General features: G+C 40.3%; 1 protein-coding gene across 10 annotated transcripts in view; it reads left to right on the top strand.

Annotated features, from left to right (window-relative positions):
* The window catches only part of NPAS3 (neuronal PAS domain protein 3), a 629290-nt gene that overhangs the window by 280255 nt on the left and 324371 nt on the right, over positions 1-24664 (top strand). For all 10 annotated transcript variants that reach the window (XM_033143786.1, XM_033143778.1, XM_033143768.1 and 7 more), the window contains one exon: positions 8655-8737. In XM_033143786.1, coding sequence (XP_032999677.1) covers positions 8655-8737 — 83 coding nt within the window. The remainder of the gene's footprint in view (positions 1-8654; positions 8738-24664) is intronic.

Raw genomic sequence — 24664 nt, 5'->3', positions numbered from 1 at the left:
ATCTCATCTACTAATTCAAGACAGAGATAACTTTTCTTGGATTTCAGTCAATGAAATGTAGACTTTGGAGCAATCACCATATTCCTGACATCCTGTTCAATACCTCTGGACAATTCCCAAATGCCTTTATAGGAGATAGGGAAACACCGGAGATAAACGCTGCCCCCCGAAGAACAACACATAACACCCACTATTTCCTTATGAGAAATAAGGAAATATGGGAAATAACTAGATCCCTAATCGCGAGGAGCTGGAAAAGCAATATAGTTCCAAGCAAAGAAGATTGGCAAATTAAATTGGTAACATATCAGGAATTTTTTTTTTGGGGGGGGACCAAGAGCAAGCAAGGGGTTATTGGACCAAAAAAATAGATAAAGATTGGAATTTTTTAAAGAATATTTAGCAAATTTTATAGAAAAAGCTGATCTTCTGGCAGACAGGTGAAGGGCTCAAGCAAATAAACAAAAGGAATAGAAAAACCTATGATTAGGTATACATGGAACCAGGATATAGAAACCGAAATATAGAAAAGGCTGGAAGTCAACACAAGGTGGTGGGGGGTGGTGGAAATTGGGTTTTTCTTCTGTTTGTATTTATGTGTTTCTTTTCTTTCCTGTGTATTGTGTTTTGTATGTTGTTTTTTGTAATTTTGATAATAATAATAATAATAATAATAATAATAATAATAATAATAATATAGGGCTTTTGATAAATAATAAACAAACATATAACAACACCAAAGGAACCGAATAGCAGTCTCCAAAGGCTACTCTTGTTCTGGTAAAAAGAAACTAACACAGTCAAGGAGTTGTACACTCAATGGGTAGTTTTTTATGGTTTTTTTTAATGTAGTATGTAGTCAAGTTTTATTATTAGTAACCCCAAAGGTTGCTACAGAGTCTGGAATAACCAACAAAACAATTTATTCTATTGTTCTCTAGACTGAAATAATTCCCATGGATCATCAGTAGTGTCTCAAATCCATATCCGTGATAGATTGAACATATGTAAATATGATGGTTTCTTCAAACTTCATTGTTTTTATTTTAGGTAAAATAGTAACATTTTGCCTTTCCACCCAATCCATTATGAATAGATAAAAGAGCATCTGGAAAACCAGCAAAAATAATTGGCTTGTTGCAAAGGCAGTTCTTATGAGAACCTTGGGTTAATTATACTCAGTTCAGTTTTGGCATCTGATGCATATTTCTTCCTCAAAATGTTGATTGATTGTCCCACTTCATTTATTAGCCTTCATTATAACTTCCCCTGCCTGAATGGTAGGAAAATTAAGAATTCATAAAGTACAATGATAAGATTTAGTTATGGCTGTAAGACTGTAAAGTGTTCTGTTGTTTTAGGGGCCCAGTTTCAGTGCAAATTATCTGCTTGGATTATAATTCCATATAATGGCAGCATTAATTTGTAAAATATGATTTACTGTTTTTGAAATGGGAAAAAAATTGGCCACTGTCCAGTAGCAAACTGAATGTGCTTTACTTCCAAGATGGCCAATATGCCCCCGCATATTGGTTCACATGAAAGCAAATAAACCAGGAAGTGGGTTGGTAGGGTAGACATGAGGCGGATGACAAGAGAAGCAAATTAACAGAAACCATCAATCCAGGGGCCTTCAACTCAGTTTTTTAAGGAAAAAGGTAAAGGTGAATGTTTTGAGTAGCAGAGCCATTCAGGTTATCTATGGAAGAGCATGATCATGTCTGAGGAGCCAACAGAGTTCAAGCTTTTACAGAGCATTGTCATGTTCCTCCCTTCATACGTGAGCCACAGGTAACCTCAGCTTCCCATGACACGTGGATTGGAAACTGGCAATGGCTTCCAAATCTGGAAGATTTGGAAGTCAGCTTTAAACTACGGCTTCATGTCCTGGCTTGTTGGAAAGTCATTAATCATAGTTTGCTGGTTGAAACATGATGGGAAGGTGTGGTTAACTGTGGCTTGCTGGCTTGTTCCTGAGCTCGCACAAAGGGAGGAGCAAACTGCAATCAAAAGGGGTAGACAGAACTCTATCATGGTTCATTAAACCAGGATTTAATTGTATGCAGGAATTCATTGACTACAAAGACACAGTAGTGGATGTTTGCTGCCTCCTGAAGATAGTGGAGGCATAAGAGATATTTACCACACCTCTCACATAGTAAAACACATACTGCAGTCTGCTATATAATGGGTTGTTTGCATGGTTTCCAATCAACGGTTGCTTGATTGTTTTCTTGGCAAACGAAAGGCACTCTTATAGACGATTACAAAAACAGAGCCAAGCGTTGTAATGGACAAGAAGTAGATGACATAATTGTCTCTATGGCTCATCAAGAAGTATGTCATGCATCAAGGAGGAAGGAGGGAAGAGCAAAGCTGTGATAATTTATGACAAGGGAGGTTTGGGGTTATTTGTAGAAATGTGATGTCTTTGTTTGCATCTCTATCACAACCATGTAGTACATCACTTCTTGGTGCTATGCCAATAGCTACATTTCCATACTTTCCATTGAAACCCTCCTTTTCAGATGACCTCCCATTTGATTTAATATTTGTTTGTTTGATCCATTTCCCCTTTCTGCTATCTCCATATATTGGCTATTTTTCTGTACCTCTTTGCTTCCTTCTGCTCCTGGGTTTGCATTGCCCGGTACATTCTCTTGTATGAAAATACTCCTTCATGACCCCACTTTTATTCTCTTCTTACAACTAAAGCATTTATGACAGACGGCCATCTAACCTCCGCTTAAAAACATCTGCTTACACCCTCTGCTTAAAAGAAAGGAGAGTCTAGCACTTTCTGAAGGAGTCATCTTCCATGTGACAGTCCTTTAGATACTTGAAGATGTCTATTATATCTCCCCTCAGTCTCCTCTTTGCCAGGCTAAACATACCCAACTCCCTTAAGGCTTGGCTTTCAGATCCTTGGTAATCTTGGTTGCCCTCCTCTGCATACGTTCCAGCTTGTCAATACCCTTCTTAAATTGTGGTGTGCAGAACTGGGCACAGTATTTCAGGTATAGTTTGATCAAGGCAGAAGAGAGTGGGACACTATACTTCTGTTAATGCAGCCTAGAAAAACATTAGTGTTTTTGTTGCCGCATCACACTGTGTTGTTTTTTTAAAAAAATATTTAATATGTTTATTTTTAAAAAAAATCCAGAGTACAAATTTCAGCTCATGTCAGTGATCATTATGTCTTTAAAAACATACACACATAAATGTGATATTCTGAAAAGTTAATGGCAACAAAGGCTGGGAAGAAAATTGATTCACATTAAGCTTGTGGTCTACTAAAACCACTAGATATGTCCTTTTCGCATGTACTTCTGGTAAGCCAGGTTTCCACCATCTCATGTTTGTGCACCTGGTTCTTCCTGCCTAAGTGTAGAACATTCTTGTTGAAATTTATTTTGTTAGTTTGGGCCCAGTTTTTCAATATGATTGTAAGGTAAATTTGACTATGGGGTGTGACACTCGTCTCTGCTTTCAGGACGAGGGAACTGGCATTTGTTGGCAGACAGATTTTCCGGGTCAAGTGGCCAACATGATTAAATCACTTCTGGCACATGGAAATACCATCTACCTTCCCGCCGCAGCGGTACCTATATATCTACTTGTGCTGGTATGCTTTTGAAATGATGGGTTGGCAGGAACTGGGACAAAGCAACAGGAGCTCACCCCTTCGTGTGGATTCGAACTGCCGACCTTAGGATTGGCAAGCCCAAGACTGAGGCTTGGTGGTTTAGACCATAGTGCCACCCACGTCCTCTATAGGATTGTATACTATTGTGGGGGCCCTAAGGGCAGAAATGGGGCCCATATATTTTAATATAAACACATAAACAAAATAATTCTAGCTGAAAAATGACAAGTTTCTAAAAAAAATTTTTTTTTTAAGTTTACAAGGTTTCACTAAAATGTCATTAACATTTTAAAAAAGACATCCTTCAGTAATGAACTAAATTATGCCACGCAGGCATTCGGCATGTTTACTGGAAATGTCATAATATCTGTAATAATTATTTTATTTTTGAGGTGAGGGACGTGCACTAGAGGGAGTAACGAATTGTGGTCAAAGGGGACAGTAGATTTAAAAGGACTTTAAAACTACAACATGCCTTTTATGGACTGTGAATCTCAGAAATGCATGTATGGCATCCTTCTCCATGTAGATCCCGTGGTTCTTGACATACTTGTGGCATACAAAAGCCCTGTGGATTAAGAGAGCATTAGATTGGAAGTAATAAGGTTGTGCCTGACTTACCTCAGCATTTGTAGCAGATGTTGCAAATGTCATAAACATGAACCTTAGGGATCAGAAGCAGGGGGGGTGGGTATCGAGACAACAGATTTAGGTCTCTCTGCTTTACAAGCTAGTGTAGTCTGATGCTCTATAACAGTGTTCAGACTTGATGTTAATATCCTACCATTCTTCCCAGGATACTGCTGTATCAAAAGAGTGAAAGCTTTCCTAAACAAACATGCAGTTTCCACAGGCAACTAAAAAGAGTGTTGGGAGGTTTTCTCAACAAACCAAAAGAAGAAAGGATTTCTTTGACTGTGTGTTTTTTTTTTTATGCTTTCTTATGGGGGATAGAGTTTATAGTGAAAGGTCTTGAAAAGGGAAGGAAGGCCATTTGTTTTCGTGTCTGGCAACCCTACTAAATCTAATTTAATATGCTGTGAAGTTGTGTTGCACTTCACCAAAAATGCTTGAAACTGCAGAAGTTAATTTATCTTTTTGGGGGGGAGGAATGAGTGACGGAATCAGGGAAGAGCAAAATGATTCAAGATCAGAGAAGTGGAAATCATCTTGTAGAGCGAAGAGACAAAATAAAAGAGATTACTTTGAAACAAGGCACTACTGTGACATTTCTGTTCAGCCCCTCTATGAAATGAATGATTCTGACGTTTTAAAAAATCTATTGTTTTTCTCCCAAAGTACTATTTCAATAAATACTCCTATATAAAATAGAAAGACTGAGCTGGTTTTATATATGACCTTGATTTCCTTTCTAAGTGCAGATGAAGATGACACAAAGTGTTGGTTCACCATCTCTAATTTTGCTGGCTATTACTTTACTCCAGCAGTAAATTTGTTGTTCAATATAAACAGTGCAATGCTTCCTGCAAATAAATTACATGTAACATCCGTAATTTTACACTTCTAAACCAATATCCCCAGTCTCCTGTCAGTAGGTGTCATATGTCTTTGTGTGCAGAGATCAGATTTGACGTTTGATATTATAGAGCGCACTTACAAATCATTGCTCTAAAATTTCTTTTCACTGGATTGATTGATAATCAGACTAGTACCAACAAGACATTATGTATTACAATAACTCCTGCTTATTTAAGGTGTGTTTATGTTTGGGCTTGCTGTTAAGTGCCACACATTATATGGGTTGTGTAATTAAACATATGGTAGTAAGACTAGATTTCATTAGAACAGCATTCCACATGCTAGAAACCCTCACTTGGATCCAACAGTTCCTTGTAGACATGAGAGTGAATATTTGCAGCCTCCACCCACACAAGGCCCTTTCTGTTCACTGCCAAGGGAGTTTGTAAGCATACGTATATTTTCCACAGAAATGGAAGCCCACACACGTAAGAGCTCCATGTCTTTAATTGAGCATGAGTCCCAGCTAGCCATAGTCTCCCTTCTCTCTATAAGGTGAAGGAGCAAGCTTCCTTTGTTTGTGACATCTCATTTTGTTTCTTCATGCAGTGTCAGGGGGTCGTGTGAAATCAAACTCTGTAGTAAAATGTTTTATTCTTTGTCTGTGCACCCCTTAATGATCCACTGCATATAGTTTTAATATCTTCACCACCACAATTAATACTTGGAAATAAAATAGTTTTGAATGTGGGTTTGCTGCATCAGAACTAGGCTCCTATCACGTTTGTACTCTGCTGGTATGATCAAAGCAGTTTTGCTGCTTTGAATGGATGCACCACATGTTCTAAGAGGTTGGATCCAGATTTATTGCAGTGAATCAGCCAGGATGCTCAGTGTATGGGGAGGGCAACTCTCTGACAGTGTGTTTTGAGAGCTGTGCACTGTGCGATGGCATCTGACTTTCCAAGAGATCTTGGTGCACAGCTCTCTTAACTCTCTCCATTAGCACTCCCAGAAATGTTGTTTCTTCTTGTGCATTCTGGCTGTCCTGGCTTTTGAATAAATCTTTCTCTATGCAGTTATAACAGGCAGTTTGGGGAAAATGCATCAAGCATAGGAAATGAAGGTGTGAAATTAGAAAGAAAATTGGCACACACCCCTTCCCCCACCCTGATACATATAGCTGATGGGATTAGCGAAGGGACAAGTCTTGCTCACCTACTTCATTTGCTTTGAACAAATGCTTCTGCACCCTGTGTTATACCTTTTTTGTGGAAGAGGGAGCAGCCTTTATAGTGTCATCAGGCATGAGAAGAGGAAGTTCTTCAGAAAGACATTCATTGCAACTCAGGGAAGAACTGCACTTTCCATCTCAACCTTGTGTCTTTAAAATCCTGGCCCTGCTTGTTTTGTGCAGATCAAGACACAGCACTCAATACTTCCCCTATCCACCACCGCAGTTGCCACTCAACTTTTGTTCCAACCAGATCCAGCTTCCTTTTGCAAATATGAGCCTTAGTCAGGAGGAAAGCAACTGGTTGCTTCTCTGTCAGTCAGAGAAAGAGTTAAAAACTCCTGGCCCTAATTTTTAGATGGTAGCTAGTTCCTTGGCTTTTAAGACACAGGGTTGAGACAGAATATGTAGCCATGATAAAACAAAGACATGGGGCAATGCCCAGGTTATATTGTCACAAAAAAACTTATAGACTAAATGTTTTGTTTGGTATTGTGAGTTTCTTTCATTGTGGCTGCTTTTAGTCACAAGCACGCACACACAACTGTTATTTGGCATGGGACAGAAGCAGCCATTTCCACTGTTTCTTTTCCAGACCGAATTGTGGCTTGGTGGCAGAAGAATTTTCCCTGAGACCACATCATGGGAGGAAATGTTTGCTCACCATTCCAAACTATGGTTACCAGATTTTTTTCAATGAATCCGAGGACCCCCCCCCTTTTTGGGGGGGGAAAGCTGAGTAGCAACAGGGAGTCAATAGTGGGGATGGTGAGGCAAAAGACCCTGGGCCCAAGCACACATGCATATTGTATAAAGGTGCAAACCCTTCTTTCGCACCCCGTGAAACATAAATGCGCAGAGTTTTGTTTTGTTTTTTTAAAAAAAATGGGCAACGGTGCGCCACCCACCCGTGACTCCCAAGCCTTCCCCAATCTACTTCCCCCTCCCCCCTTTGTTTTTACAGATCAGGGGAGGCTCGGGAATCGCGGGTGGGCAGCCGTTGCCCAGGAGGGGCCAGCCTGGTAGTGCAGTTGGCTCTGGCTGGCTTCAGGAGCTGTTCGCTGCCTGCTGCCGTGGTGCAGGAAAAATGGCAGGTGCCACGGCAGCGAGTAGCGAGCAGCTCCTGAAGCCAGGCAGAGCCAACTGCGCTAACAGGCTGGCTCCGGGCTGCTGAGGCTGCCGCTGCCACATTTCCCGGGAACAGATTTGCAAATCTGGGGACATTCCGGGGACATAATTTGTCTGGGAACATATTTGCAAATCCAGGGACTGTCCCCGGGAACCGGGGACATCTGGTAACCCTATCCCAAACATCATTGTCTTGAATCTTGGTCTGTCTCATTTCTCACCATGGCTACTATTTAAAGTTTGTTTGTTTGCTTGTTTGTTTGTTTTAATGAAAGAATCACACACATTATCAAGCATGTGTTTAATGTTGCATAGAGTTTGACCCTTAGTCTGAGGGCATCCCTGCTGATTTTAGAAATGTTTTGTACATCCCCAGATTCCTGTGGATACATTGACTTGCAAAACATGTATCATACTGTTATTTGGACTTATTTTATATTCCCATTAATTCAGTCCGGTCCTCAAAATATTTCTGCTGGTGTGATCCCTGAGAAGGAGTCCTTTACACAAAGGCTCTGTTTTAAAGAAGAAGAAGAAGAAGAAGAAGAAGAAGAAGAAGAAGAAGAAGAAGAAGAAGAAGAAGAAGACCCTTAGAAAACTCCCCCCCCCAAATCTCACTATTCCAATCCAAATCCTTAACAAGAAACTATTGTCAATAATTATTATTCCCTGTGTGTTCACAGTGCTCAGGCGGGGGTACCCCCCTAGAGCTCTGTTTCCCCACAACTCCCCTTTCCTTGTGCACACACAGTTGTGTACATAAGCACCTTGCCATGATGGAAATGGGAGATCTATACTCCTGCATGCCTGTTGAGCCTTCCCACAGTGCTGTGTCAAGTCCTGTGAGTTCAGGAGCTCATCTAATATGGCCAAGCAGAGGGAGAGTTCTAAACAAGGACATGAAGACATGCACATTGTGACCCATTCCTTGCAATGACCAATTGTGCTGCCAGTAAGTATATCCCTGCACACTGAGGGGCAAGTGGAGAACCAGGGTTCTGTTGAGCTGTGTGGTGTTCCCCCAAGTGTTTTATTTAATAGTGGTTTTCAAATGTGAGATTGAATGAAACATTTCGATGAATAATACATACAATAAATTGGTCTCAGATCAGGGATGCATTGTGACTGAATGTGTAGAGATTGCAACATAATTGCTTTTTTATTCAGTTATAGGTGCCCAGCGCAGGAGAAGCCCCAGTGCACTTGCCACTGAAGTATTTGAGTCACATTTGGGAAGTCACATTTTACAGGTAAAAACAATGGCTTTACAAAACAAAATGAAAGTTAAGTATACTTAGTAACAAGATCTAAGAGTCCTGTCAATTATTCGGCTACTGTGTGTTATTATTGCGGCTTATATGATGAGTTTTGGGTGTGTGTGTATGTGTGTTTTTTTAATATACAAATTCTTGTTTTTTCTGTTTAGAAAGCCATGATTGAAAGAATGTTAATGAGAGAGGGAGGGCAAGTATTATTTGTGCTGTAATGGTTTAGATCTCACACAACTTAGTCGTATTGCACTGTGAAGTAGCAGTTGGCTCCCCAAATGATTGTGTGTGTTTGTTTAAGTGTAAATCACTATCTTGTGAAAACAATTTATAGATTTTTTTTTGTCTTGTTCACATTTTGGCTTTCATTTTTCTCCTCCTGGTTTTAGTTTTCTAGTACCTTTTCCTCTTTTTTACTGCTGTTGACTGTCACATTCAAAATGATAGTTATCTTTCTTTAGAAGATAGCATGTCCTCTAGATCTTAGAAGTACTATATAATCTGTGTGGTGTTCCCCAAAATTTCATGACATTCTTAGGTAGTATGTGCCAAACAGATTATCTTGACAAATGCTTATGCGCTGTGCATGTGTTTCAGTTTTGTTACGACACAAGAAGCCTAAATAGAATCACAATCCAAGCAATAGGATCAAAAAGGGCATAATTTGTCAGGCTAGTCAAGAAACTTAAAAAAATTAACTTGATTATGGGCTCTTTCACTGCACTGAAAATAACCACTGTTTTATGAGAAGCTTATGCTTGCTTAATCGGTTTGTTCAAAATGGAATGCTATCTTAAGATAAGAGAGACAACATATCAGCAGTAAGAAATATTCTTTGTAAACTGATAGGATGGGGAAACTGTTGTCCTGGATTATGCAGCTGCCGCTTTCAGAACTGGTATGAGTAATGTCCATGTTTAAAGCTTCATTATGGCTTTAGAGAAAAGTTTAGAGGCAATTTAAAAATGATTCAAAACTATTGGCCGCATGAGTTTCTCTAGGATGCTGAGATTGTGAATTAAGTGATTTTGTTATTTGTGTGACCTTGGTTCAAGTTTAACTTGCATGCTCTTATTCTGCCAGCGGATCATGATGATGTATCGTATCAAACATATAAAGATTGCATATGATATCTGGCGTATAGCACAGGAATTTTGTTGCATTGTTACCTTGTTGATATCTAAGAAAGGATAAATAAGCTAAAGCTTTCAGGTCATTCTGTTGTGTAATCTGTTTAACTTGTTATGAAAATGTATTAACATATAGGGTACAATATAGCCAAAGTTTACTACTTTTAAGCCACATTGATTTCAATAGAACTTGAGCTGCTTAGCTCTGTGCTGTTAAATCAGCAACACTTAAAAGTGCTTAAAGAGCTTGGTTTGTGCCCATATTTTGCATCATTACAAAGATTCAGAAAGTGCTAATTAAATTAGATTTGTATACAACTCATCAGAGTGCTATTTACAAAATGTGTACTGTTCATCCTGACCTTATTGAAGCATCTCAGATGATTATGATAGAATTTTAATTGAATATTATTTGATGTTTCTTTACAGTCGTGCTTATTGTAGACTTTTAGAGGAAGATAGAATGCGTCATTTGAAATGTGGGAAGTTATAAGTATTTCATCCTTTATATTGGTGGCTAGATTTATTTCATGGTGGGTTGTTTTCCTGTATTTACCTTACCATTAATATTATACCAAATATATGTGAAGGAGTGACCTCCTGGACAGCACTGGACATCTTAAATTGCTCCAGTTAATTTTTATCCAACTTAAAACCCGAAGGTTTTTAAGTGACATGTAGAAAAGAGAAGACTGACAGTAACTTGAACGAGATAATAATTGGATGCAAACTGATAAAGAGAATCTGAAAATGCTGTGTATTATTTTAGCATGCTATATAACAGATTGTGCCAAAGAACAGAAACTTAATGGTCCCACATGCAGCTGCTGGGTGACCTTGGGCTAGTCACACTTCTTTGAAGTCTCTCAGCCCCACTCACCTCACAGAGTGTTTGTTGTGGGGGAGGAAGGGAAAGGAGAATGTGAGCCGCTTTGAGACTCCTTCGGGTAGTGATAAAGCGGGATATCAAATCCAAACTCTTCTTCTTCTTCTTCTTCAATAGGGAAACCTGCTGGAGCACAAGCTCCTGAATACAGTTGTACCTTGGTTATCAAATGGCTTAGTTGACTAACAAATTGACTCCCGAACGCCACAAACCCGGAAGTAAGTGTTCCGGTTTGCAAACGTTTTTCAGAAGCCTATCTATGCATGTATAAATGCATTCAGACAGACAAATATCTGCTGAGAACAAATCCTCTCATTATGATGATATGATGAATTTGCTGACAGCCACCTAATCAATCAATCAATCAGTCTGTCTATTATTATAGCCAATGACCAGTGTTCAACCTGATGAATCTAATTTGAAATATGTCATAAAAAATTAAATAAAACCGCATTTTGTATTATTTTACATCTAGATTCTTTAGGAGGACAGTGTTACTCAGTCGAATCAGACATTTGCAAAGCAGTATCAAAAGCAAATATACAGTCAAAATGAAAATCACAGCACCTTTTGGGCCAAAGGCACAAGTTTTTTTAAAAAAATAAAACAAGAAAAGGAAATTGCATATTTTGTACAGCTGGAAAATGTTGGTGAACTCATAATTGGAATAGCTTGTTCAGAATAAAGACAAGTTAATTAATGAGTGTAAAGTTTTTAACTTCATTCAGACATCCTAGTGGATTTGTCTTTTTATATCACACTTTCAACTTTTGTCTAAAATTCCTTGGCTAAAATTGGGGTTTGGGGTGGATATAAGGTTGGATAGTCTGCAATTTCTTCTTGCGTGAATGCTAAAATATTTTATTGAATAATCTTATGATAAACTGGGCTTAAATGTCTGCATAGAATAGAGCAACCTGCACAGGACCTCTCCTCTAGTTGCAACTGCATGACTAAGATATCATGAAGATGGTGATTGACCCCATCCTTTTTAGATAATCAAGAATGACCAGAAAATGTAGGATTAAACATAGGGAAAAGTAAAAGTTAGATGATATATTTGCATATGCAAATTAGCTTAATTGATCCTGCTTGCCTCTACAGGGATTTTTCATTACAAACTGGAGTGCTACATTGTTCAGCTCATATTGAGTAATTTAGTAGCTAATGAGACCAGTTTGCACTAATTTGCATATGATAAATGAGCTTAATTGCAGTAAATAACTTGGAGGCATAATTACTTAATTTTCCTGTGTTGCACGGCTTTTAAGTTCACGTATGAACAACTCAAGATAATTCCGCATATTTAAATAAGTTGCTTTTCAAATTTCTTAAACCAAACAGCATACCTTAGAATTTTATACTGTAAAACAATCAAAAGTGAAGTTTATGGTATGGCCGCTTAAAATGTACACAATTTGAAGTGCTGGTTTTTTGGCTTTTTTCATAAACATCACAAACTTGCTAATGAGTACACAATAGCGCTTAACCTTAAAACTGCTTAAGGATAAACACTATCCTTAAGATGTTATTAATGTTGAAATGAGTCCTGTATCTATAGTAGAATGTTTGGTGTTGAATAAATATGGCTATTGGTGGGGGGGGGGCTTTTCAGAGACGAAGTTAATTATCACTTGAAAATATGACTTAGTGCACTGGTAACTAATGCAATTTTGTTGATGGTATTTGTCCCTCTTCTGTATGTAATACCATTGTAAAACAGTGCAGATGTTACCATATGAAGTGAAGAATTGTCCTCCTCAGCCAGGAAAGGCTATAGTGATGTAAGCATGTAGAATAGAGAGGTCAAGCTAGGCCAACAGTAGTTAAGAATATGGAAGTTATTTGTTTCTGAATAACAGAACAAGTTTAGCAGACCCCCCACTTTACTCCCTCTCTTTGCTCTGCTTTAAGCAGTGACCTGATGAACAGGTAGCAGCAGTGATGTCTGAAAGAAGGAATGAAAGCCACCTAGCATGGGTGACAACTGAAAAACCAGAAGAGGCTGTAATATGGATTAAAAGGAGGGGTAGATAATAATTTTGATCACAACACAGGGAAGAACCAGAAGGTATTGATGACAAGAATGGAAAAGAAAGTGTGTGTTAGAGCAAAGTATTTTTAAGAGACCATGCTGTTTCCCCCCAAAACGCTACACTATCTACTTTAATCTCCCCATTCCTATAAGAACAGCCATAATATAGCATGTGAAAGCTCTATTCACACCTCCTCCATTTGTGTAGAGTAAATGGATGGAGGATTAGGGCTTTGCCACTGGCTTTGGCCCCGAATCTCACACATCCTACAAAAAGAGGTCCCATTGTGTGCACTTAGGTTCTCCATGCAATTGGAACTCCCAATTTCACAGGGATCCCAACTTCGCAGAACACCTATGCAAATATAACTGAAAACCCATACATCAAAGAGACAAATCTGGTAGCACATGCAGTGCTGCTGGGACAGGGTCAGTGATGTGCTCTTGGACATATATTCTAGACTCCCTTCTCCACTCATTTATCTTGCACATAAGACTCCAGAGTCCATCTAACCCAGTATCCTATTTCTAAAAATAGCCATCCTTATAAGAAGAGCATGAAGCCAGCACCCCTCTCTGGTGGTTTGTCCCTAGCATCTCCTGCGTCTGAATATGGAGGATTCAATTTAACTATCATGGCTAATGAGACTTTGGAAAAATGTTGCACTGCATCCTCACCGCTTCCATTCAGGATTCTAGCCAGCTAACCAGTGCCCTCCTGTACTATAAGATGAAAGGAACTCTGAAAATTGTATATACATTATACTATAAGATGAAAGGAACTCTGAAAATTGTATATACATCATCAATTTCAAGCACAGGTTTCTGAGTACATCATATCTGCTTTTTCCATTCCAGAGAAAACCATCAGTCATTTAGATATGATATATATCAGCGCTATGCATTGATGCCAGCTCTGGTAATGGTTTTGTGTTTTCATTGCTGTTAACTAGAAAACATATTAGAAATACAAATTCACCCTCAACAGACCATTGGAAAAATTCTGCCTACATCCAGGGTGCATCAGTAAAAAAGAATGGGTACCTGTCCCAAGGGGCTTACAATAGAAAATTCAGCATGTGGGAGGGGGTGATGGGGAGGTGGGAATGAAAAAGAAGTGGAGGTCAACAGAATATCTGATTCTTTGAGTTACCCATGCTTAGGCTTGGTTACTGGCTTAGCTGCTCAGGAAATAGATAGTTAAACCAAAGACTCCTTGGAAAAGATGAGATCTTCATGAGCCATTGGAAGATGTCAGCATATTATTATTATTATTATTATTATTATTATTATTATTATTAAGTTACACATGTTGTACCTTGCTTAGTGCAATACCCTATCATATTGGATGTGTTTTGGGTATAGATGGATGGCATGTCTTTGTTCCACTGTATGACCAAGATAGCTTGCACATCCTATTATTTGTCCATCCTGTGCAAGGCCAGCCCAAGATAAATAGTACCCTGGGCCTGCCATCATGACCAGCTTTGCAGCCCACCCAGAGAGTTTATGGGGCCTAGGGCAGGTGTGATGTTAGGGGGCCTGCTTCTGCCCCCTACAAGGACCCATGCATGTGTGTACAAAGCTGGGGGCCATGTGTGAGAATTATTGCATGCATGGACTGCAAATTTTCACAGGCAGCCCTTGTTTGTCCTGGGATCACACAGAATGATAGCTGTATTCATTTTATCTTACATGGGGATAAGGGAGTATGGGTCTTGTGCTTATCGCGATCCAATCCAATCCTTCTCCAGATCCAAGCCCCCTTCTAGCAGAGCTTCCTTTTGCTTACTGGGGCTCAGTCTCACAGGTCTTCTGATTTTGGCCTTACTCAGGATTCCTCCTCAAGGCCTGGCCTTGTACCACTCCTACAGCTTTTCCTGTGGTAACTGCCACAGAAAGTTACTCTCCAGCGGCACCTTGCTGGAAATCTTAGGTGGCATTCACTATCGCCATTGGTGGACAATGGTACACTCAAGAACCAAGGCAGGGGCCCCTTGCAAATTGCCCATCCCTGGCCCCACGTAGCTTTGTGGTGCTACCAAGTTGTAAAACAGACCAGTGTAATTGGCTTGCTATTCCCAGGCTTCCCCACAGCAATTTTCTATGAAAAGGGCTCAGACTAAGGGCTCATTCAGACTTTATTTTGTGCCACATTTTCCAGGCACTGATCCATATTTTCCAAGGCAAGGCCCACTCCTTTTCCTGGGAAAACCTGCTGCTTATCGCTGAATCAGAACAAACGGCATTCTGAGGAAAACCCATTGCCGTTTGTTCTGATTCAGCGGTCAACAGCGGGTTTCCTCAGGGAAAGTGTCATGACAACAAATAACACGCTTGGACCTGGAAAGCTCAGAGCTGCACCTGGAAAACATGGCACAAAAGGAAGTCTGGCTGAGCCCCAAGCTACCTCTCATTTGCTGCTCTGATTTCACTGCACTCCCATTCTAGTTCTAGGAGCCCAAATAAAGGCCCTGTCATTGGTGTGAGTAGCTCTCAAAGGATGACTCTTATGGAGTTGTAGGCCTGTATTTTTTATTATGTTCAAAACACACACACTATCTTCTGCTGTGAGCTATCCTCTCTGTACACCAGCACTCCCTCCTCAGCTACAAAAAGTAGGCCCTTTTTGGGGTGGTATAGTCTTGAAGGGCCAGTATCACTATCTAGTACAATCTCCCAGCTGTAGCTTCTTCCTCAGTATTCTTCCCTTGCTGCTTTTGTTTTAACTTTGAAAATTAATATTGCCCCCAAATATAGAGCCGATATTTGGGACCAGTTGTGGTATGGAGGTTAACCACTTCACCTTGCATGTTGGTGTCATGGAAAATCATCACCCGGAGCTGCTATTTGCCCCTAGATGGAAGTTGTCAATGGTACCAAAGTTAGTGCACTGGGCTTTTTTTTGTTTTGTCATCATTACTAAATTGGTTTACCCTACTTTTACATCATTGTGGCAGTCGCTGCATATCAGAACAGTGGAGTAGAACAAATGGTGATACCACACCCCAGTTGGTCTAGCTATAGTAGATTGGTTTTAGTAAAGAAATGCTTTCCTTTCAAAGTTCTTTTTTTGCAAAGGCACTGTATCTTTGTGATCACTGTCCAGGATAAATATATTAAATGGAAACTGTAGACATCCTCTCCACTCGCTCCCCAAAGAAGCAAGTATCAAATTGTTTTGCAATTGAAGCTTGAAGCAACACACTTAAACCTGCATTTATACAGCAAGTATGGTACATGTAGTTTCGTTTAATAAAGAAATATTTGATCTGAGCAGGATACTGAATACCATAGTGTGTCATTTCATTCCTTGAGAAAGTATTTGAAGAAAATGACATATCTCAGCACTGTTTGTTGACCATTTTGTTGTCACCCGCTGAGTGTTGTCATTTCCATAGCCAGTGGGCTGTATTGAATCAGACACAAGGAATGGGTCATTAACAGAAATGGAGGACTTTCTGCAGCTTGTAGAGGTTGAAGAGGGATTGTTTTATCCCCTGCTACATCAACAAAACTGTGTTTAATGGTGACTTCATTCAGTCGTGATTTGGGGCTCTAGCCTTATTTTCTGCAGATGTTAAAATTACTTTAAAACATAGATAACCTAGAATAGTGAATTGTTTCTGCAAAAGAGAGAGAGAGAGAGAGAGCCCTATATTGGATAAAGATTGCAAAGTGCAGGTCAGGATGATTTAAAACATCCAATTTCTGGATGATTTGTTTACTTATAAATTTAATTTACATTGATCTTTAAAAGAAATCCTTGCACTTTTAAAAAATGTCATTTGTTTGCACTCTGCTGAGATTACTGATAATGTGGGCGACAAAGTTAACTGTTCCTTTTTTCATTTTAATATCATTTACAATATGCTTTCAAATACATTGGATGAAGATATTGCCAGTTTAACATATTGTTGGAGTGGTCATTAGTAATGCAAGATATATTTACCCTGGATACATTATTTCTTGCATTTATATTCCATCTTGCTTCAAGGAGCACAATGTAATGTACGGGGTTCTCCCTCTCTCCATTTCAACCCCACAACAACCATTTGGGGTAGGTTCGGCTGAGAGGCAGTGACTGGTCCAAGGTTGTCCAGTGAGATTCACAGCTAAATTATTTAATTAGAATAGTAATTAAATACAACTATACATGGTACACACCAACCTACTGAGCCCAGTTAGCACCTTCTTCTTATTCACTGTAAATCTGGAAAACAGACACTGGAACTATTACCTTGCTTGATGCCTTATTATTAGCTTGTAAACTTTTTAATTGTCAAAACAAACACTTGGGAAGGGCAGCAGAAAAGAGACTGACAGTGGGACTGTATGTTATAGAAAATGTATGGCTTCTGGCATACCCTGGTTTTCCTCCTGTCTCCTACACAATGCCCACCACAGTGTTATCACACTCCTGATAATTTCTGCTTCCTCTTCACTTAACTGGCTTAAGTGGCAGGTGGATTCAGAGTCCAGTGAAATCATCTTGTGCATTTTGTGTTCCTAAGTGTTACCAGAGAAGAAAAGGCTGCAGGAGGTGCCGTTCTGAGAAGTAGCTGTGCATTTTTCGTAAAGCCTGGTTCCAGCCAGAGTTGAGGAATTTTATTTTTGCACAATTTTTGCTATTGGAGCAGCCATGTTGTGGGATTTAATGCCTTGTTATCAGAAGAGAAAAACAGTTTGAATTCTGTCACAGAGTTGGGTGCAGTAATTTTTTCTTTCCATGATTACTTTTATTAGCTGGTATCTGAAAAGACCGAAGAACTGTGCTGGTCCTCGTGGTCATTCATGGGATTGGCTTTTGAACAAGTTTCTTGAAAGGGAGGACATTTTCTGAAGTAGACAAAGTTAATGTAAAGTTTGTATTCATGTTCTGTAGTATTAACATTGTTATGTTATTGTAGAAGTAGCCAATGTGAGGGGGCGGCTGAGAAGGAAGCAACAGGCACGTGCCCTGGCCCCTGCGAGCAGCACTGTCAAGGGATGATCAGGTCCAGGAACATCTGTAGGGCAACATGTTAGCTACCTATATTATTTTATTGTATTGTTGTTGCTTGTAACTGTCTGTGAGTCATGACAGTCCTATTGGCTCCATTGACGAGGAGGAACAGCAGCTAAAAGGCTGTGAGGATGGTAGCTGAAAGAGGCTGATTGGAATAGCACGAGGAAAAGCTAGGAAAGGTTAGACTTTCTGTTGTATAAGGACACAATTTTGCCTTGGAATTCTCAGATTTTTCAAGGGAATAAGCTGTCCATTTTCAACATTCTGGGTTGAAGAGGCTGCTTAACTAAAGAGACGGGCCACAAAAATTAGAGGAGTATGCCCAGCTCACAAGTCACTCTGTTAGAACATGGAGGTTAATTGAAGAGAAGCTTTCTTTCTTTTTGACCAAGATCAGTGAACTACCGTACTTTAGGCATGGTAAGGGCTGTATGAACCTGCTGATTTTATTTATTTTTAACAGCTGCTTTCCATACTATATATGATGCTTTTAAAAATAAACATAGCTTGCTTAGGTTGAAAAGTACTGTATGTGGCATGTGAGTTTGCTGATGTGACATGTGAGGCTTTTGTTTCGGGGGGGGAAAATAATTGTGCATGAACTAGTAGCATCGGGGAGGGTTTAACTGGTGAGTTCCATCAGCAGAAGTCCCCTAATGGGGTTCCCCCCATCTCTTCTGCCCCCCCACCACCGTGCCCCCCCCAAATTGGTTCCGGTCAGTCAGGAGAACCCCTGAACAATACACAGGAGAGGCGAGGGAATAATCATTCTATTTCACAATTTAAAACGCTCACCCTGATGGAACAATCACCTTAGTGAGGCGTGGAAATTCTTCCCACAGTTCTTTGTATCTGGAAGTTTATTTTGTAATCTCAAACCAATTAAGTTGCAATTGTAAAAATGTTTGCAGTCTTTAAAATTGCCTTGAAAAAACATTCGTGCATTACCAACTCTAGACGCACCCCCCCCCAGGTGTGTCCAAATTTACATATATCAATTTCTTTCATAGTTATTCGAGAGTAAACTACTTTTTTAAGATTAAAAATATTGCGGGTGATTATAACCTGCCATTTGGTGCTCCAAAAACATTTTTCATTTTTACTGCCCCTGCAAATCACCAATACCGAATTAATAAAAAAAGAGTTGCAGTCTGCAAGCTATATGTAGGCATAATGAAGCATAGATTGCTCGTATATTGTTCCTTAGTGGAGAGACTACCTGAGGTCTCAGCTACATGACTAGAGGCACAGAAAAATTGACACCACAGCAGACAGGCAATCGGGTTTATCAACAAAGCCAGCAGTGGGGCCAGCACAGACAAGCTGACATGCAGATGCAATGGATAAGAATTCCTTCCGAGATTCTTGAGCATATGGATCCTGCATCTGCCAGTGCTACTCCAGCAGTTGGCTGCCCAACCTTTAGCAGCTCTGTAGAAACTAATGTACAGCACATCTAAGGCAGTACTCCCGCCCCCCCCCCCGCCCCGAAAGTGTAAAGTAGCTCTTCTAAAACTAAATTCACACGCTTTGTAAGGAATGTCTGGGTCAAACATGACTGCTAGGATGAATTCTGAGCGTTCTTACCGTATATTGTGCCCTTTGGAGAAGAAATAAGATGCAGCTAGATTGAAATGGCACAATGCAAATAGGAACAGATTGTGTGAATGTATACGTTGGAACTCTGTCAGGGTAGATCCTGCTAGCGTCATTGTTGTCCACAGCTGACTGCAAATCACTCTCTTGGGTTCTAAAAAAACAAGTCTTTTCCCACCCTCCCCAGAGATGGGAGGGCGAGTCTGAAACCTTGGTCATCTAGCATAGAGCTTTAGAGGCATCGAAAGAGGCAGGTGAAGAGGTGGCTCAGCATATTATAGCTGCCAGACAACTTTGCTACTCAATATTTCTGTGTATAACACACGTAAACATCTTGCCCACCCACTGAATTCTGTAGATACGATCGTTTCATGTTTCTTGCTACCATCTGCAATGTGATTGGTGGGGGCACAAAAAGATCCTTCTTGTTCACCCATATCGGTTTTGGCCATAGACCGAATATCTTCTGTTTAAAGAAGCTTTGCATTTAATTTCCATTGCCCCCTGGTATGTGTCTTTAGGGAGAAAGTGAGAGGTTTGTTTGTTTGTTTGTTTACATTTATTAAATCTGTATACCATCCTCCCATCAGTATATTTTATTTTATAGTTAATTGAGGATTGCTTTTAATTTTTATTATTTTATCCATCTTGAGTTATGTGTTTTTGGAATAGAAATGTGTGTGGGGGGGGAATCTTATAATAAATAAATAATTCAAAATCCAAAAATATTATCCTGTGCTTTATAGCTAAAATCTAAGATTAACTTGTGGAAGATTCTGTGATAGATTTCCCACAAACCTTCAGATTATTGTCTTGTGAGTCTGGCTGCTGAACCAGCAAGTAATTTCTTAATATGACTTCAATGTTACACAGTGTTAACTGTTGGGGGAAGTGTCATGTTGACTTTACAATAGTGCACAACATGAATACTTCCCATCAAGCACCACCTACTGATGTGGATGGGAAACACAGAGATAGATTTCAGAGGCATAAAATTGGAAGTTTGTGTGTGGATGTAAGTACACAGAAGTAGCCTCAGAAAAACGGGGTCTGTGTGACCCATATGCATTAAAACTCTAGTGTGTACACACAGTCCTTCAGCACAAAGGAAAAATCAAGCACACAAGGACCTGCTTTTGTGTAAGAATCTTTTTTTCTCTGCTGATGAGAACCCTATATCCTTTCCTTGACACATAATATAGAGCTTCTGAAATTTAAAGTTGAGCCAAATCCCCTGGGGACTGTATTTTCCAAAAATCATGAGAAAAGAGAAGGGGTGTGTGTGTTTGTGTGTGAAGCCAGGGAAGCACTAAAGAATTTGCCACAGTGTTTGGGCATTATATTGCTCTTGCAGCAGTAGTCTGCTGCCAGAAGTTAGAAAAACACTGAGGTCATCTTTGATAACCTTGAAATAGATCCTCGGGGATGTTCTGTTATTCTTCTAGCTTTTTAGAAACTACAGAGGGATCTTCCCTTCCGAGAATATTTATGGCAGTTAAAGGTCTGGGGTCAAGCTCTTCAGCTGGCAGTATTCCAAATGCAGTGCACAGCACCATTGATTACATTTCCTTTTCATTCAATTTGCAGTAAACCACAAGCATAATATTAGGGGCTGCAAATGTGGAACACATTTACTCATGAGTAAGTTTTGTTAAATCCAGTTGAATTAGAGACCAAAGCCTTAAATCCTTTTCACCCATAAGATCAGAACGAAATAGTAACATGATGCACATGACGCATAAGAATTACAGTGTTTCATCATGAATCATGTATAGGGTCTCACAGCCCAGGCTATCATAGGAAGCATTCTCTCCATATGAACCTCCCTGTGCCCCCAAATTCCAGTTTTGACTGAACTAAGATCAGTGGGGGAAAGGAGCAGAGGTGACGTATAATTACATTAAGTGAGTAATGCTTTGACTTATTGTGGTCAGCTTTTCTGATTGGCCACAGATATCCTAATACATCATATTGAGAAATATGCACACTTACAAACAAAACACACATACCTCTGTTAAGGTAAGTGAAAGAAGCAGCCACGAAAGTTGAATCAGTCCCCTAGTCCCCCAGCATTTTTAACAGACAAGAAGGAATCATGGGTCAGCTGGATAGTACCATAGTGCTCTAAAGCTACCAGAGTACTCTATTCTTACAAAACATGTTTTTTCTATATATAAATACATGCTTTCTTTTGATAATGTAGAGACAAATGCAAATGTTGTTATTTGCTTGGCAGTGATCATTATCTCTGGCACTCCCCATTTCTTAAAGATGATGCTATAATCTTTTTATATCGTGATTTTATCCTGTGAACTGCCCTGAGACCTGCGGGTATAGGGTGGTATACAAATTTTATTAATGGGGGGGACTTACAATTTCAGTTTTGAGAAGAGTGAGATCTAGCTAGATCTCAATCAGCACTGCATAACTTTTTACAGTATTACTAGATTATTTAAAACTGCATGGAATCAAACTATGATGTGTTGACGGGTGATTTTTAAAATTTTCACTATCTTTTCAGTAGTGACTGCTTAAACCTGGTTTTTAAGTTCAAGGTGGTTTGTTGTTCTTTATAATATGTTTGCAGGGCCGGTGCGTCCATTTAGGCGACTAGGCGATCGCCTAGGGCGCCAAAATGGAGGGGGCGCTGGCCAGACTTGGGCGGGACGGGCTAGCAGCAGTTTCTCCGCTGTAGCGGAGAGCTGCTGCTCGCCCATCCCACCGCCCGTCCCCTGCCAAAGCCTGCTTTAGCGGGAGGTGGGGGGTGGAGAGGCAAGCAGCAGTTTCTCCGCTGCAGCGGAGAGCTGCTGCTTGCCCGCCCTGCCGCCGCGGCTTTTCTCTTTACCCACGCTCCCCCGAAGCTGCTTTTGGGCCCCACCTATTGGCAGCCGCGTTGACGGCCACACGGGACTCGAGCACGCGAGGCGGATGAGGAACATAGCGGTGCTTCTGATTCACAGAGCTTTCTGCAGGGAGAGCAGCCTGAAGCTCAATTTTGCCAACCACTGGGGGGGGGAGCAGGCTTTGGCGGGCGGCGGGGCGGGCGAGCAGCAGCTCTCCGCTACAGCGGAGAAACTGCTGCTTGCCTCTCCACCCCCCCACCTCCCAATAAAGCAGGCTTTGGCGGGGGGTGTGTGCGCCAGAAGGTGGTTCGCCTAGGGTGCAAGAAGCCCTAGCACCAGTCCTGTATGTTTGCAATTTGCAAATATAGGGGGGAAATAATTTGTTCAACCTAAGAAGTATCCCTGGACTTTATCATTTCTTCATGAGCCAAAGTTTCAGTTAAGAGTTTAAAATAATATTAGTAGCATACTTCTTTTCCTTAGGATTCCATTTATCAGAGTCCTTTTTATGTCATAGATGGCTAGTGTTTATAGCACCTGTAAATATGCAACACTTGTGAATATGCCAGGGTGTTGTTTTTTCAGAAGAGGGTGATTCTCCCCCCCCCCTTTGTTTCACTTACCTTTGGCCCACCAGATGCTGTGAGACTACAACTCCCATCAGCCCCAACCAGCAGGACCAGTAGTGAGGAATGATGAGAGAAGTAGTCCTACAACATATGGAGGACCGCAGTCTTCCAAACCCAACCATAATGTTTGTTCCAGACACCCATGGTTTACATTTCTGCTGTTTCTGAACATTTTACTTTTTAGGCCAAGACATTTCTATTCATTATTTAGACCTTGTGACGAATAATTGTGTTCTGGCCTTTTTAACCTTCATGAAACACCACTTTGCAGAAGAAATGTCAGCTTCTGTGACTGCTCTTATATTTAAAAATGGCTTGCCTACATGACCATAATTCACAAGCATAGCATCCTCCTGCTTGGCTCACCTTTGCTCCTGGTTGAATAACAGTCGCAAAATAAGATGGGCAGATACTTTCCCCACCTTGTCTTCTGATTATTATTTTAACATGGGCAGACCTGACCTGAAGGGTCTAAACTCTGTCACCTGCATTACTGCTGCATTATACCAGCTCACTAGTTGTTCTGTTGAAGCTCCTATATGTTAAAACTCTATCATCCTAAGACTGCAGTCTTAAGTGGGGTTGAGTCATTGAACTACCAAAACAAGAAGCAGATCATACAAGTGAAAGCAGCAAATGTAATTAATCCCCCCCCCAAAAAAATTTAAAATTTAAAGGGAGGCATAATAATGATTATATAAGTAAAACATTGTGTTTTTCCTATTAGGCAGGATTAAATGGTGGGATTAAATGGTGAGTTAAACTAAACAGTCCAGTCACACCATACATCCTTTTTTTTTTAACATGTTTGGGAGTAAGGTTGTTGAGAGCTATCTACCTGCAATAGTAATAGTATGTTGAATAGCAAGTATTAAGGACTGAGAAGTACAGAAAAGGAAAATTATATTTTAAAAAAGAAGAATATGAAAATAAGAAGTTTTGTCTTATAAAAGTGATGTTTTTGCATCCATAGTCTGAAGTTTCTGATACCTGTTTGGAATTTTTTATATGACGCAGCTACTATATAATTAATTGTAATCATTAATACCTCCAGCTTGTGGGCCAAATTTGGCCTGGCATGGGTGTGAGACAGTCCTCCCCAAACCATGCCCGCTTGCCCCTACATGTGACCTCAAGGTGGTAGATACAAGGCTGGATCAGCTACACCACCAAGATCCCCAAGGGGGAACGCAATTGCACAATTGACCCCTACAGAAAGCAGGGGAGTGCAAGCTCTGTGGCAAACTTGATCACACAGCCAGTCAGTGCAGAAAGCAGGGGTGATGTCACTGCCCATCAACTGTGGGGAAATCGGTTGTGCAGCTAATCCCTACAGAAAGCAGCTTTGTCACCTCTGTGCTCAGCAAACCCTATTGTGCTGTGTTCAGTACTTAATTTTAAAATATTAATTGCAGAGCAGATCCAATAGGCTCCCTAGTTCAGATACCCAATGTGAAATAAGCCACTATATGAGGCAGGTGGGACCAACTTTTAGAAGGTTGGGAGACAAAAAACCCCATCAATATACTGTGTGTGTTAATTTTAATCTTTTTCTTTATATGCTCAAGAGCATTCTTCACCAGTCCACTTCCCATCAGGTGTTTTGGATGACAACTCCCAACAAACCCCAGCCAGCACTGGCCACTGGCTGGGGCTGGTGGGCATTGTAGTCCAAAATATCTAGAAGGCACCATCTTGGCAAAGGTTGTTCAAGATTCTCTAATCCCTGGTGCATGGCAATAGCCCTGTTCTTACATTTTGCCTAAGCAGGAAATCTTGCGT

This window comes from Lacerta agilis, chromosome 1 (assembly GCF_009819535.1).
Source record: "Lacerta agilis isolate rLacAgi1 chromosome 1, rLacAgi1.pri, whole genome shotgun sequence".
NCBI lineage: Eukaryota > Metazoa > Chordata > Lepidosauria > Squamata > Lacertidae > Lacerta > Lacerta agilis.
This window is presented reverse-complemented; position numbering and strand designations above follow the sequence as displayed.